Raw genomic sequence first — 14964 nt, 5'->3', positions numbered from 1 at the left:
TCTTTAAAAAAAAAAAAAACAAGTTTGATGATTTTCCTTCCTTATTTCTGAAAGAATTTATGTAATACCAGTATTTTTCTTTTTCAAATGTTTGTTGTAATTCACCAGTGAAACTATTGGGCTTAGAGTTTTCTTTGTTTTTAGATTTTTTTTAAAGATTTTATTTATTTATTTGAGACAGAATGAGAGAGAGAGAGAGAGCACATGAGAGGGGGGAGGGTCAGAGAGAGAAGCAGGCTCCCCGCCGAGCAGGGAGCCCGATGCGGGACTCGATCCAGGGACTCCGGGATCATGACCTGAGCCGAAGGCAGTCGCTTAACCAACTGAGCCACCCAGGCGCCCTTAGAGTTTTCTTTGTAGGAAGGGTTTATTTTTCCTTTTTTGGGATGGGATATAATTGACATAAAACATGAGTTCCACATGTACAGCATAATGATTTGATATTTATGGGAAAGTTTTTAAATTTTGTTGCTTGTTTTAAATTTAATTTGTCTTGTTTTTAAAAGGCATTTATTAATTTCGTGTACATTGTTGAATTTATTGACATAAAGTTTATATTTCCTTATCATTTCAGTGTTTGTAGGTTGTGTAGTGTTACTCCTATTAAGTGCCTAGTTAATGTGCTAATTGCAGTGAATACAGTTCTCCGGTTGTTAAAGATCATACAGTGCATTAGGGTCCCTTCTGAGTATCAGAGGTCTTTAAATAATGTGGCAGATGTGGAAGATGTAGATCAGACAAAATGTGTGTCAATCCCAGGGAATCCTGGTAAGGTTTTAACATTAAAACAGTTCAGTGCCTACTGTCCTATACGCACATATATATCAAATCTCGCCGTTAAGTAAAATAATTCAAGTACAGTATGAAATAAAGTTCAGTTAAATCCTTAGATGTCGGGTCTAGCACTGTAGCTGATTAAATATCTATTGAATTGAATCAGTCATGGGTTATTAACTAGGGAAAATGCCCTTTGGCCATTTGAGGTTAATCCCAGGAAGAACCATGTGCCCCTTGGTGCCTCTACCAGATTATTTGGCTGGATGTCACACAGGTCTTCTCCACCTTCCCCATTCTCATTGTGTGGGTTGTTCCCTGCCTTGGGGACCAAGAGCTGTGCCTTGGAGATGCAGGGCTCTTGGTTTCAATGTTTCTTTTTTTTTCTTCGTAAAGATTTACTTTTCAGTAATCTCCACACCCAACATGGGGTTTGAACCCACAACCGAGAGATCAAGAGTCGCACGTTCCACCGACTGAGCCGGCCAGGCGCCTCTTCATGTTTCTTCGCCTGGCTAGTGTTGGTATTGCCCCCCGTAGGGACTGGAATGCAAGCATTTGGTAGGCCGTTTATGCTTGCTTGTAGAGGTTTTGAGACATTTAAATACTAGAACAGCAGTTTACTGAAAAGCATAGAAGGAAGAAATAATTCAGGGAGATAAAGTGTTAGACTGAAAAGACTAGAGCAGGGAATTAATCTGCCAAAATCCAGTTGCAAAATTCTTGGTCTCCTGAGCCAGGCTTTCTGTCTTCTTGGGCTGAATAATTGTGTTACTTTATAATTTGTTTCTGTTTTGTTTTATTAATCCTTGATTGTACCTGACTTGTCACTGGTGGTTGCATTGTGAGGATGTTGTCAGCTCTTTTGGAGAGATGGCCGGTTTGATGAGTTTTATCCTTGGGTTATGGTTAATAATTTAATGTGTGGGTGAAAGGGAGACCATTTGTCCTTCTCTTAAAAAAAAAAAAAAAAAAAAAAAGCTGTTCCTAAGTGAGGTTTGTATTCTCCTTTACCAGATTTCCATGTGTTGTTTCCTGGACCTTAGTGGCCTGGGGAAGGCTTGGTTCCCATTCCCTTGGTTCTCCTGCGGGTGTGGTGGAGAATGTGGTCATACTTGCCTTGTCTGTCTCTTAGTCACACCGCCACCTTCCAGCAGTCTTTGTAGACAAGTGAAAACAACCTGGAAACTCTCTTGAATAGCAGGGGGTCTCTACCTCAGGACACACAGCAGCTGCATTCCCTCTTCAGGTCCTTGAGACACGTCTTGAGGCTTTCAGCACATCTTGGGGTGTTCCAAGTTTTATAAAAATTGATCTAGAATTTGTTTTTATTTATTAGGTCCAAGTAACACATTACTTCTGGGTTGAAGATTTCTTTGTCTCAGAGGCATGCCTGGAAAAAGGTGCAGGCAGACCATAAAGTCTCATGCAGGGAGTTTGCTGCCTGGGTTTAGGAGCCCATTCTTGTTGGTTCCATGACTGACTTGGGTCTGCATGTAGATGCTGAGGAATCCTGCCTCTGCATGTAGAGAGGTGTTTCTTGTTCGTTGTCTTTTCAGGATGATTTTAGCCTCCAAGATAGGTATGTAAATATGAGGGAAGTAGCAAAGTACAGTTCAGGCTTCCTATTTGGAGACATTTTGTTCAGCCCAGGGAGAACCCTGAGAACCTCTGCTGCAGAGGTTAGTGATCTCTGAGTCACCGTGCAGTGTGGGTGGCAGAAAACCCAAGTGACTGAAGCTCTCGCCTTCCGATGGGCTTTTTCCTGCAGGTGGTTTCAGTCTTCGGTGAAGTTCCCAGTGGAACTTAGACTTCTGTGGAAGCAGTGGAAAGTTTGCTTACGTTCAGCACCTTGATGTAGAGGTGTCCTTATTCCGAGGGAACAAGAGTAATACGTGGCAGTAAAGAGGTTTATATTTTGCATCATTTTAGTTTTTTTTGAGCTGCACTCTTCTCTACAGTAAAGCAGACAAATCCTGTGTAGCTGGTGAAATGAAGTTTACTCTTCTCTTACTTTATATGCCCATTGCCCCAAATGTCGAACTTCTTAAAATAGTGTGGGTGGCATATCTGCCAGATTGTGAGACATCAGAACTGATGCATGAGCTCATCCTGCCTGCTAACAGTGTGGCTCCGTGTGTGTGTGTGTGTGTACAGTGTGTGTGTGTGCACAGCGTGTGTGTGCGTGTGTACGTACGTGTATCGTACACACGCACACACGGCACCTGCTGCCAAGTCTTCACAGACCCGAGTCCGGTCGTTAACTGTTAACCTGGCTGCCTCCGTCCACAGGATTTGTACTTCAGAACACGGGGCCAGCAAGCAAGACTGTTATACGAAGAGTCTTGCTAACTTGAGTTGCTGCGCAACGGTGTTTTATGTGAAGTGCTTCTCTGCGCCGTTGCGTACACGAGACGCTTGAACACCTGTGGCTGTTTACGCTTAAATCACTGAGGATTTCAGGTGCTCCGTAGCCACATGTGGCTGATGACTGCTAGACTGGACAGGGCGGCTGAGGGGGTTTCCATCATCACAGAAAGTTGTTTTTTTTTTTTAAATAAAGATTTTATGTTATTTTTTTTAAAGATTTTACTTATTTATTTGAGAGAGACAACGAGTGGTGGGGAGGGGCAGAGGCAGAGGGAGAAAGAGAAGCAGACTCCCTGCTGAGCAGGGAGCCCGGTGCGGGGCTCCATTCCAGGACCTGAGCCGAAGGCAGATGCTTAACTCACTGAGCCACCCGGGCATCCCAAAGATTTTATTTTATTTTATTTTTTTAAAGATTTTATTTATTTGAGAGAGAATGAGAGACCACGAGCACGAGAGGGAAGAGGGCAGAGGGAGAAGCAGACCCCCTGCCGAGCAGGGAGCCCGATGTGGGACTCGATCCCGGGACTCCAGGATCATGACCTGAGCTGAAGGCAGTCGCTTAACCAACTAGCCACCCAGGCGCCCCAAAGATTTTATTTTTAAGTAATGTGTACATCCAGTGTGGGGCTCGAATTCACATCCTGGAGATGGAGAGTCTCCTGTTTCCCCGGATTGAGCCATCCAGGTGCCCCATCACAGAAAGTTCTGCTGGACAATGCTGTTTAGGTTTCAGTACATTAATAGTGGCTATGTTTGCCTTTAGAGATTTATAGAATGACTGTGCCCCTGATTTTTTCCTAAGTTAGTGAGCAACAGAAAAGTCAATATAAGTAGAAAAGTATGTTTGATTTATATTGGGTAATTTACAAGGAAGTTTTTCCCCCCCCCACACACTGGAAACTAGGAAAAACATAAGAGTTCTTAAGGGAAGGAAAGGTTTTTCTTTAAGCCCCTACCAACCTCTTAAAGGAGTTGGGCAGTAATGGGTTTTCTTTTGGGCTATCTTAGAGGTCAGTTGAATGTCAAGAGATCTGATTGGATGTTTCTGTGGAAAGTCAAATATAATAATGGAGTGTTGATGTTTTAATGTCACAGTGGGTCTGCCGGCAACACAAGTTCATCTCCTTTCTGCCTCTCATCCACTCCTACCAGCTCAGTCAGATTCTTTAGAATGGTAATGTGGTTTGGCAGGTACTCTGTTAATGAATCACTTTTCCCTTTTCCCAGCTGGCTAATAGAGGGGTGACGCCCTTGAACCTTGTGCAGACTGTCGTGGAGTGCTTGTCAACCTCAGCATACCCACAGGGAATATCTAAGGGCACAATTTCTGTGGTGAAAGGAGCTTCGTGTGATCCTTAGGAGAAATATTTTTGACTTGGTATTGGTTAGTAACGTTACTCACTTGGACCTAAAAGAAATCTAGGATAGGCAAGTCTTTGGGGTACGTTTGTAAGGGTAACTCTGCTGGCACACAGTAGGCCTGAGACCATTTGTTCTCGTGTGCTGTGTTTCAGGGATGTCGGGGGCAGGTCCTGAGCAGAGGCGGAAATGGCGGAGGAAAGTAGTAGAAAGTTCTAGGATAGGAAAAAATTTAAAGCATCTGTTGTTTGACAGATCGTTTCAGATCAGTTATACAGATCCTTTTTCAGTGTGCTCACTTCATATTTATACATACATGTGTATATCTATATATATATATCATTCCGTTTCCGTATGAATAATGAATAAGCCTGTTAGAAAAATCTTAGCTGGTGGAGACTAGTGACAATTGAAACGATCTCTGATTTGGGGTGTTTCTGGCTGGATGTGTGTGTTTGTGTATAAATGGGGGGGGAATCAAGGCATGGTTGTTCCCTCCTCGCATTAGAATACTGTGGCTTACTCAGAGGAGAATTTTTTTACTGCATTCTGCCCTTGTTTAGGCTGAAAGTGAAGAAACCAAGGAGCGTCTGTTTGAATCCATGCTCAGTGAGTGTCGGGACGCCATCCAGGCCGTGCGGGAAGAGCTCAAGCCCGATCAGGTAGGACTGTCAGCTGGGCCACCGGCTCTTGCTCCTGGCTGAGCTCCTTCTCAGTCTGTGTGTCTTGTTCTTGGGGTGGGGTGGGGGTGGGGTGGGCCCAGTGGTCTGAGTGCACAGACTCTTAGCCAAGGTATTTTTAGATCTAGTGATGGGCTGACAAACGACAGAAGCCTCTGAACTCCCATCAGGTTGAGAAATTTCCTCTCCATCCTGTTCTTCCTAATGGATTCATTTATTACCTGTGAAGCCTTTGGTTGCAAATTCATGGCTCCAGGTGGACTTTTCCAGTGCTCCCTTTTTCTAATGTCACTATGATTTCATTTGGGCATCTAGGCTGAAAACCTTGGGACTGTCTTTGTCTCTTTCTTCCCTATCACCAGAAATCCTACTAGCTCTCCCTTTGACTTCTCTCTCCACTTTTCCATCCCTCGCCCCTGCGCTGTTTCTGATTTTGTCCTATGCCTGGACTGCTATGGAAGTCTGATGGCTTTTCCCATCTTGGTCTGGGTTCAGTTCTCCAGGTCTTTCCTGCCAGCAGCAAACATGGGATCTTTCTAGATCCCATCTCCCAGGTCTAGAGCAGTGGGCTGCAAACTTTCATGATAATGCAACCCATAAGTAGAATTCAGCATGTACCTCTGATACATTTATTTATAAATTATATACTTTATTCAGTAGAAATGAGAAAAATAGAAGTTCTGATTTTCTTCTTATACCCCACTCTTCGGGTCGTGTGCACCCTGCTTGAGAGCCCATTGGTTTAACAAGTGCAGTTCCAACTCCATGAGCAGGGAGCCCGACGCGGGGCTCGATCCCAGGACCCTGGGATCATGACCTGAGCCAAAGGCAGATGCCTAACAACTGAGCCACCCAGGCGCCCCTGGGTGGTTGTTAATCTAAAAAAGGTTCATAGCGGGGCCCCTGGGTGGCTTAGCCATTAGGTGTCTGCCTTTGGCTCAGGTCGTCCCACTTCCGGCTCCTTGCTCAGCAGGAAGCCTGTTTCTCCCTCTCCCATTCCCCCTACTTGTGTTCCCTCTCGCTGTGTCTCTCTCTGTCAGATAAATAAATAAAATCTTAAAAAAAAAAAAAAAAGTTCATAGGACTGCATTCCTTTGCAAGGGTTTTTTTATTTTTTTTAATTTTATTTATTTTAGAGGGGGAGAGAGAGAACTCGAGCAGGGCGAGGGGCTGAGGGAGAGAGGGAAAGAATCTTAAGCAGACTCCGCGCTAAGCCTGGAGCCCGACGCAGGGCTCGATCCCACGACCCTAAGATCACGACCTGAGCCAAAGCCAAGAGTTGGACATTTAACCGACTGAACCACCCAGGCACCCCTCCTTTGGAAGTTCTAAGGGAGGAATCCATTTCTAGCATTCCAGAGAATGCATTTTCCGACTTCTAGAGGCCACCTACACTTCTTGTCTTGTGGCCCCTTCCTCCATGTTCAGAGCCAGCAGCTTAGCACCTTCACTTCTCTCTGACTTCTGCTTCAGTCCCAATACCTTCTGTCTGTCACCGGCCCTCCTGCCTCCCTCTTAGAAGGAACCTATAATTATACTGGTCCCACCTGGATAATCCAAGCTAATTAAGAGATCCTTAACTTCATCCCATCTTGAACCATGTGAGGTAACACCTTCACAAGTCCTGGAATTAGGACGTATGCATCTTTAGGAGCCATTGTTCAACCAACCACAAAAGGCTGAGCTGACAGCCTAAGGGGTTAGATCTCAGAATGTGGGTCGAAGGCACAAACCCGAAAATGGTGCCATGGGCTGTGGACTGTCTGCTGTTCATGCTTTGGGTCTGGACACGGGAGCAGTGGACAGGAAACCTGACTGGCCATTCTCTGAACTCTCCTACTTAAGTCCAGTTTTTAGATGCTGGTGACAACTGTGTGGCCTTGTTCTAGAATATGCCCAGGGGGTCTTTGATATTTCAGGACCCCTGATTTACTAGAGCCTGTGTTCCCAGGCACTTTGGAGACCACACCATGGAATGAGGTGGTCAGAGCTAAGGGCGGGATCAGCTGTTTTATCTTTTCCTTTATTGCTTTCCACAGAAACAGAGAGATTATACCCTTGAAGGGGAGTCGGGGAAGGTCTCTAATCTTCAATACCTGCATAGGTAAGGGCTATAGTTTTTTTTTACTGTTTAGCACTGTAGTAAAATATATCCTTGGAATGAAAGAGTATATATAATGTTTACGTGCATTTTATTTTCTGATTTATTATATAGCGAATAATACTAACGTACATATGCAGGTTTTATCACATAGGAGTCTATATATTGCGTTTGTATGTTATCCTATTATACATATAACTTTAAATTTTATACATTAAGAATAAGAATACAACTAGTAACTTTGAAACTCCCTTTGGCCCCACGCTGGTTATTCCTCTTTCTCTTCCGGAGGTAACTGCTTTCCTTTTGCCAGGCTCCGAAAATTACTCTCCTCTGTGTTCTGAATGTTTTCTGTCATCCCCTTTACATTTAAGTTCAGTTTCAACTCCAGTTTGATTCTCTCTGGAGTTTATTTTTGAGTGTGGTGTAAGGATCTCCTTCACCTTTTTGCGTGAGGATGATGGATTGTTCGGGTGCAGTTTATGGACTGCACCGTCCTTTCCCCACTCACCTGCGGTGCCAGCTCCGTCCGGCATGCAGCCCGTTTTCCCCTCTCATGCTCTTTTCTGATGCTCTTCTGCTCTGCTGATTTATTTTCTGTACTTGCACCAGCACAGTGAATGCCTATGACTTGAGTCTTGGTGTCTGGTGGAGCAAGCCCCCCAGCAGGTTTTTTCTCAGACACAGGTGGACTCTTTCTGTCTCTTTGCTCTTTCATATACATTTTTAAATCACCTGGTTAAGTTTAATTTTGTTTTAAAGGTGTGGATCATTCTGTTCACCCTGAAGAGGGGTGGAAGGAAGAGTGACAGTTTTGGAACTTTGTGGGGAGAAGTAAAATGACTTGGGAAAAAGTGCACTTCTCACTAGATTCTCTACCCCATGTGACCTTGAAATCTTCATTCCTTAGTTACTGCTTGTAACTTTTTTCATGAACCTGGTAATTTTCAGCCATTCCCCAACCCCTCCTTTTTTGTAAAAACACCTCCCTGTACCTTAATCTACATGAGGGAATTAGATATTATGTGAATGTCGAGCAAGAATGACCATTTAATGTCTTGTATTCAGCAGTCCTGTGAGAAAGCCGAGGCCCAGGAGGTTAAGGCACATGTTTGTAGTTAACAGCCACAGAGAGTCAGAATCAGGAGTTGATCCAACTTCCTAACCTTGAAAAGACTCTGAGAGCTTTAACAGGGCTCAGAAAACCTTCAAACTGTGATGCCCCGATGCCCCCGGATCCATCCGCGTAACCGTCCAAAGAGAGCGTCCCTTAGTATCTTCTGAGAAGAGAAGGTCATCAGATGAGTAGGAGCTCAGGATCCTTGTCATGTGGGCCAGGCAGTTAACTGATCCTTGTTCCAGGAACGGGTTTGCCATCCATGGATCATCTCAAGGACTAACAGTGACCTCTGAAGTCAGTAGCTTTGGGGTTCTTTAAGACAGAAACAGAGGATATAATTCAAACTAAAATCAGATTTGTCATAAGGTCTCATACCAGCCCCCTGCAGATCTACCACCGAATAGCAGCCAGAGTTGAGGCCCAGGTCAAATGGCCCTGCTGTGTGACGCCCTCGCCCCCACGCCCTTCCCCTAGGTCAGTCCCAACTTGTGGTCCAGTGCTCTTCTCAGAACGCCAGCTTCCCTGAGCATAACCTGAGCTGACGTGTGGTACATTCCAGCTACCTGACTTACATCAAGTTGTCGACGGCTGTCAGGCGGAATGAGAACATGGCCAAGGGGCTGCAGAAGGCGCTACAGCAGCAGCCGGAAGATGACAGCAAGCGCTCCCCGCGGCCCCAGGACCTCATCCGGCTCTATGACATCATTCTGCAGGTGACCCTCGAGGACTGGGGAAGCAGGGCCTGTCCTTCGCAGACACAGAATGACTTAGCTTTGCGTAGCGAAGGGGCTGGGACCAGCAGCAGCTGTTAGTGGCTCAGGAAGAGAGGCCTTGTTCTCAGCCATGAGCCGCGATGCTCGACGTGTTGGTGCAGAGAGGCCAGCAAGCCCTCGGGTGTTCCCTGAGCGCCTCGCCTGTGCAAGATCCTCTCCCACGTGCTGTGGGCCTTCTGAGACCTGAGGCCACACTGTCTTGGCGCACTGGGGGTTGGTCTGTAAGAATGAGAGACACATGCATACCATCCAGGCATCTATGGGAGCTGCCAAACGGAGGGCCACTCTGAAATGAAAGATCAGACCAAGAGATTCCCTCTAGTTGACTTGGTCTGAGAAGTCTCGGAAGGAGGTGAGGTGTGAATGGAGTCATAAAGGACAAACAGGCTTTCGGTAGCAGAGAGGGGGTGGTGGTGACACTAGGTGGGGCTGCTGCCAGGCCACTCCTCACAGACCTTCCCGTTATTGCTGGCCTGGGCTCTCCTTTTGCCTGTGTGTGTTTTTACAAGGTCTCCTGTCAAAAACCCAGTCTGAAGCCTGCTCTTCGTGAGTTCTCTTGTTGTATCTCTCATGCAGAATCTGGTGGAATTGCTTCAGCTTCCTGGGTTAGAGGAGGACCGAGCCTTCCAGAAAGAGATAGGCCTCAAGACACTGGTGTTTAAGGCTTATAGGTAAGGTCCCATGAGGCGGATGGAGTTCTCCTATGCTGCCCGCTGGCTCTGTAAGTCTTGGGAGCATGGACCGGACTCCAGAAGATTGGGTCGTTGGCTGTATGGTTACCTTTCCGATGGTCAGAACGGTCAGCCCAGCATGTTCAAGGGAAGCCTTTGCTAAAGGTACTGGCTGGGAGTTTCCAGTGTACCTCATTTGCTCTTTGGATAGGGTGGAGGAGGTGGGGGGGTACACGTTAAGGTCTTTTCCCTCCTCTTCCCTCCTTCCTCCTGGTGGAAAAGGAACAAGTGTAGGAAAAGGTGTTAGTTAACAGAACCAGAGTGGAATCTGAACTGAATTAGGAGAAAGCTAAGGCTCCGTTTTTTGTTTTTGTTTTTAAATGAATCGTGTTATTTGTAACTTGAAGGTGGGCTGTGTGGAGCAGGAGAGGGGTGAGGACAGAATGGCAAAATAGAGCCGGGTGTGTAATTGCCCACCCCACCCCCCATCCCCCCGGCCGTCACACCCCAGCACTCTCTTACTCTCTGGCATGCCACATCTTCGCTCTTGTTAGCCCTCTTCCTGGCCCGTGTTCTGTCAGGGACCAGCAGCCCTCAGGCTCTTTTGACCCCAGTGGAATAGTTTGCATTAGCAAGAGGATTCTTGGGTTTGGTTTTTGAAAAAGAGGTGAGCAAGGATGAGCGAGCTGGCTGGATGTGTGGGTGGTGGGTGGGACTCATATTTGGGCAGCATTCCTCCTCGGGGCCTGTCCCGGCTTCCACCATGTGCCTTTGGGAGCCGCAGAGTCAGACAGTAAGTAGAAGACGGTGGGTCTGTTACAGTGTGGGACGTGCACAGCGCAGGGAAGAGTGGAGGGTAGCCTGGCAAGCCGGGGCATGGAGAATGTCGGGGTCTTCCCTGCACTGATCCTGAGGTTAAGAAGCCTGTTTCCAAATCTAAAATTGAGCCTAAACTTCAAGGAAAGCCTTGATCTTCTAGAATATTCTGGTTCTTTCCTTTCCCCGCCAGGTGTTTTTTCATTGCTCAGTCCTATGTGTTGGTGAAGAAGTGGAGCGAAGCCCTTGTCCTGTATGACCGAGTCCTGAAGTACGCAAACGAAGTAAATTCTGACGCCAGGGCCTTCAGGAACAGCTTAAAGGTGTGGCACTGCTCCTTGCCCCCACGCCCAGGGAAGCTATGCAGTGAGACGACCTCAGGCCCATCCTCCCTGGCCAGCTGCGGGTGTGGTGCGGCCCTGAGCGCTTCCAGGCCTGAGATGGACTCGGGTACTAAGAAGGAAAGCCATTCCTCTGGTTAAAATAAACTTGAAGTACTGTTCTCAGATTTGGCTACATGTTACAGTCACCTGGAAAGATTTTTAAAAGATGGCTGTCTGAGTCCCATCCCCCCAGATTCCCAGATTCTGGTTCTGATCCCTGTAGGGTCTGGGGTGCGCATTGGGATTTTGTAAAGCCCCTCACTGATTGTGATATGCAGCCGAGTTGAGAGCCAGTGATGAAGCCTTTCCCCACAAAGCGTGCCTGCACCAGCAGCAGCATTTGGAACTTGTTAGAAACGCAGACTCCCAGGCCCTGCTCCAGGCCTACTGAGTCAAAATCTGCCTTTTAGCAACCCCCCCAGGCAATCTGGGTATACCTCAAAGCTTACCTGCTGATGGAAAGTACTTGGTGGTTTGGTTCGTTTTGCTGCTTGTTGAATGACAGCTGGCTTTTTAAGCTGTGGACTGCTGTAATGATGTGGGGATCGAAGCACCAACTGGCCCAGGGAACCCAGGCGCGTTTGTTTACTAGTGGAGACCGTTCGGGAAGGCCAGCCGGGGTTGCCCTGGGCAGGCTGGCGCGGGAGCCACTGCTCTGTGGGCGTTCACCTGTTCCCTCAGAACAGCACTGGGTTCCGGGATAACATACACACCAGGCTTCTGCCTTCAGAGCCACACAGACTTGCCTGCGGGAAGGAGGAGGTCCTCGAGGGAAGGTGGGGATGGGAAGGAGGAGGTCCTCGAGGGAAGGTGGGGATGGGAAGGAGTCGGTGAGGGGGTATGTGACCAGCATGGTGGCAGCGTAATGATGGGGTGACCTTGGCCCCGGGATGTAGAGGCGGACTGTGTGGACGATTATCCCAGGAGGCAGGAAGAGGCGTTTACAAATCCCTGTCTGACCTAAGTCTGAGAATAGAGGCGGGAGGGGTTCAGATCTTTTCGGATTTTGCCAGGTGGGAGACTGCAGCCTGCCACGGGGCCCCTTTGTGCTTCAGTCTCCTCCTCTAAAGTGGAGTACAGATGAATTCAGGATTATTACGAAAATGGAATTAGCAATTGTGTGAACTGCTCAGAAGGCACCTGGCCCATCATGCATGTAGCATGTGATATGCTTATTCATAATATTATCCTTGCTACTGTCTCCAGGCATTATTACTTAAGCTAAGGCATCACTTTTTCTGTCTGAAACAAGTTAGTGCCTTTTTTTTTTTTTTAAGATTTTATTTATTTGATAGAGCGAGTGAGAGAGAGAGGAGCAGGAGGAGGGGCAGAGGGAGAAGCGGGTCCCCGCTGAGCAGGGAGCCCGATCTGAACCGAAGGCAGACGCCTAACTGAGCCACCCAGGTGCCCATTTTGTTTTTTTAAGTAGGCTCCACGCCCACTGTGGGGCTTGACCTCACGACCCTGAGATTAAGAGTCACATGCTCTATCATCGGAGCTAGCAGGCTAGCGTTTTTTGTTTTGTTTTGTTTTTTAAATACAGTAAACTGTTTATAAAGTCTAAAATCCTGTGGAAATAGTGGTGGGATCACTTAGCTCAGCTTAGTTTGGCACACTTGTCTGGCCCGGCTCTGGCTCATGAGTACATGTTTTTCTGAATCATTACAGGACCTGCCCGACGTGCAAGAGCTCATCACGCAAGTGAGGTCAGAGAAGTGTTCTCTGCAGGCAGCCGCCATCCTTGGTGAGCCACTTGCCTCTTCTTGTGACATGTTCCCAAATTTCCTTTGCTGGTATACCTCCCCTCTCCTGCCCCCTACCCTCCTGTTCTAGTTAATCTGTAAGATTTTTTTTTTTTTCTGCCATTATTTCTGCCACATGAAGGCATCAAACTGTGTGGAAGAATTTACTTACTTTTTTTTAAGATTTTATTTATTTATTTGACAGAGACACAGCGAGAGAGGGAACAAGCAGGGGGAGTAGAAGAGGGAGAAGCAGGCTCCCCACAGAGCAGGGAGCCCGATGCGGGGCCCAATCCCAGGACCCTGGGACCATGACCCGAGCCGAAGGCAGACGCTTAACAACGGAGCCACCCAGGCGCCCCTACTTATTTATTTTTTAAGATTTTATTTATTTGAGGGAGAGCAAGAGAGTGAGCACAAGCAGGGAGAGGGGTAGAGAGAGAAGCAGGCTCCCCACTGAGCAGGGAGCCCCATGTGGGGCTCGATCCTGGGACTCCAGGATCATGATCTGAGCAGAAAGCAGATGCTTGACCCAGTGAGCCCCCTGGGCGCTCCTGTGTGGAAGAATTTAGAGAACCAGTTCCGAGGTTCCTCCTCCCTAATAGTATTTTTCGTACAACCGTCGGGGCTCCACTGGCCTGACAATGTTGCTTCTGGGGTTTATCGTCTGTTTGTCGGCGCTGCTTAGACCTCGGCCCAGGAAGGAAAGGGCTATAACTTCCCCACGTGTTGCTGCCTTTGCTCTTGGGATTTAGAACCCATACATGTGATAGGTGTCATTTGTGACTATATCGTGTTAAGTTCCTGTTCTTACTGAATCCCTGTGCAACTTTCAGATGCAAGTGACTCCCACCAAACGGAGACTTCCTCCCAAGTCAAGGACAACAAGGTATGTCTGGGATGCAGCTTTTGAGGAATAAAGAGTAGAATTCATAACTCACTAGAAATGTGTGCTCAGTTGTAGAACAGACAACGCTTCATCTCTAAGCAAACCCCCTGTTTGCCTCCCTTCTGCTCAGAGACGTCACAGCTGCTTGTATAAGGTTTGCTCATGTCAGCTAGCTGGCCCCAGATAAGGAGCTTAGGAACTTGGGCTGTGAGGCGCGGCTGGCTAGGAGCTTGGCCTGGGACGCCCAGTACGCCTGTGCCCCTGGCCTGGCCCATGCCGCTCTCCACCTCTCTAGGTTTCGGTGACTTTCAGCTATGAGGTGGGGACGTGATGACACCCTTGTAGGAGATTGGTGGGGATCAAGCGAGGAAGCCCATGTAGGCTCTGAACTGGGTGCTCAGCACATAGTGCGTGTTCCACGGGTGGTCAGTGATTAACTCCTGGGTTCCTCCCTTTGGTTTGACTCCCAGCCTCTGGTCGAACGGTTTGAGACATTCTGCCTGGACCCCTCCCTCGTCACCAAGCAAGCCAACCTCGTGCACTTCCCGCCGGGATTCCAGCCCATCCCTTGCAAGCCTTTGTTCTTTGACCTGGCCCTCAACCATGTGGCTTTCCCACCTCTTGAGGACAAGTTGGAGCAGAAGACCAAGAGTGGCCTCACTGGATACATCAAGGGCATCTTTGGATTCAGGAGCTAACCAGGCTCTTCTTGGGGGCAAGGGGAGATTCTCACTCTTCATCTGTGTTGTGAGAAAACCCCAGCAAGTTCCATGATATTAAATCCAGGTCTGCATTGGCCCCGGGCAGGAGTGTAACGTCCTCAGCCCTGCGTCCCTATGTCTTGTGTGTTTGTGCACTTGCCGTTCTTAACCGGTGTGCTAGAAGGGGGACCCTGCCGTCTTCTGGTGGATGTGTGCGGGATCCCTCTGTCCGCACCTCCTGGGGGAAGGGCCGCTGCCATCTGGCCCCGTGGCCTGTGGGAGCCGTGCTCGGGTGGGTCCACGCCAGGCATGGATGGGAGCTCGGAACTTTCTGTCGTGTTTCTTCAGTACCGCGGATTTGCAGTGGACTCCTCCTCGCCGTGAGCACCCCGAGTCCCGTGAAGAGTCTGTGGCCAGGGACTGCTGGCAGCGCCGCCCCACAGCTACGGTCAGCCTTACGCCCTGTCACCTCCAAGTGGGAGTGAAGTTTCAGAACAAGCAAAGAGCTCTATTTTTAGAAGAAATGTGTTACACTCAGAAATGATGAAAACAAATCTTATATTAAAAAGGCAAAGATGCTGGAGA

The 14964-nt window shown here is 47.9% G+C and overlaps 1 protein-coding gene across 3 annotated transcripts in view; it reads left to right on the top strand.

The window, feature by feature from the left end:
• The window catches only part of SRP68 (signal recognition particle 68), a 30375-nt gene extending 15413 nt beyond the window's left edge, over window positions 1-14962 (top strand). For 2 of the 3 annotated variants that reach the window (XM_064582299.1, XM_064582300.1), the window contains 8 exons: window positions 5067-5165; window positions 7223-7287; window positions 8964-9117; window positions 9754-9848; window positions 10858-10987; window positions 12716-12791; window positions 13626-13678; window positions 14149-14962. In XM_064582299.1, the coding sequence (XP_064438369.1) occupies window positions 5067-5165; window positions 7223-7287; window positions 8964-9117; window positions 9754-9848; window positions 10858-10987; window positions 12716-12791; window positions 13626-13678; window positions 14149-14376 (900 nt within the window). In that variant the 3' untranslated portion in view covers window positions 14377-14962. Of the gene's footprint in view, window positions 1-4400; window positions 4529-5066; window positions 5166-7222; window positions 7288-8963; window positions 9118-9753; window positions 9849-10857; window positions 10988-12715; window positions 12792-13625; window positions 13679-14148 lie in introns of those variants that run through there. The other variant, XM_054506673.2, reaches the window with a different exon arrangement.
• Window positions 14963-14964: the final 2 nt, after the last annotated feature.

The sequence above is a fragment of the Mirounga angustirostris genome, unplaced genomic scaffold, assembly GCF_029215605.1.
Source record: "Mirounga angustirostris isolate CCGP_5_RB_7025 unplaced genomic scaffold, mMirAng1.0.hap1 SCAF_17, whole genome shotgun sequence".
Lineage (NCBI taxonomy): Eukaryota > Metazoa > Chordata > Mammalia > Carnivora > Phocidae > Mirounga > Mirounga angustirostris.
Note: the sequence above shows the minus strand (reverse complement) of the source record. Positions and strands in the feature narration are given on the sequence as shown.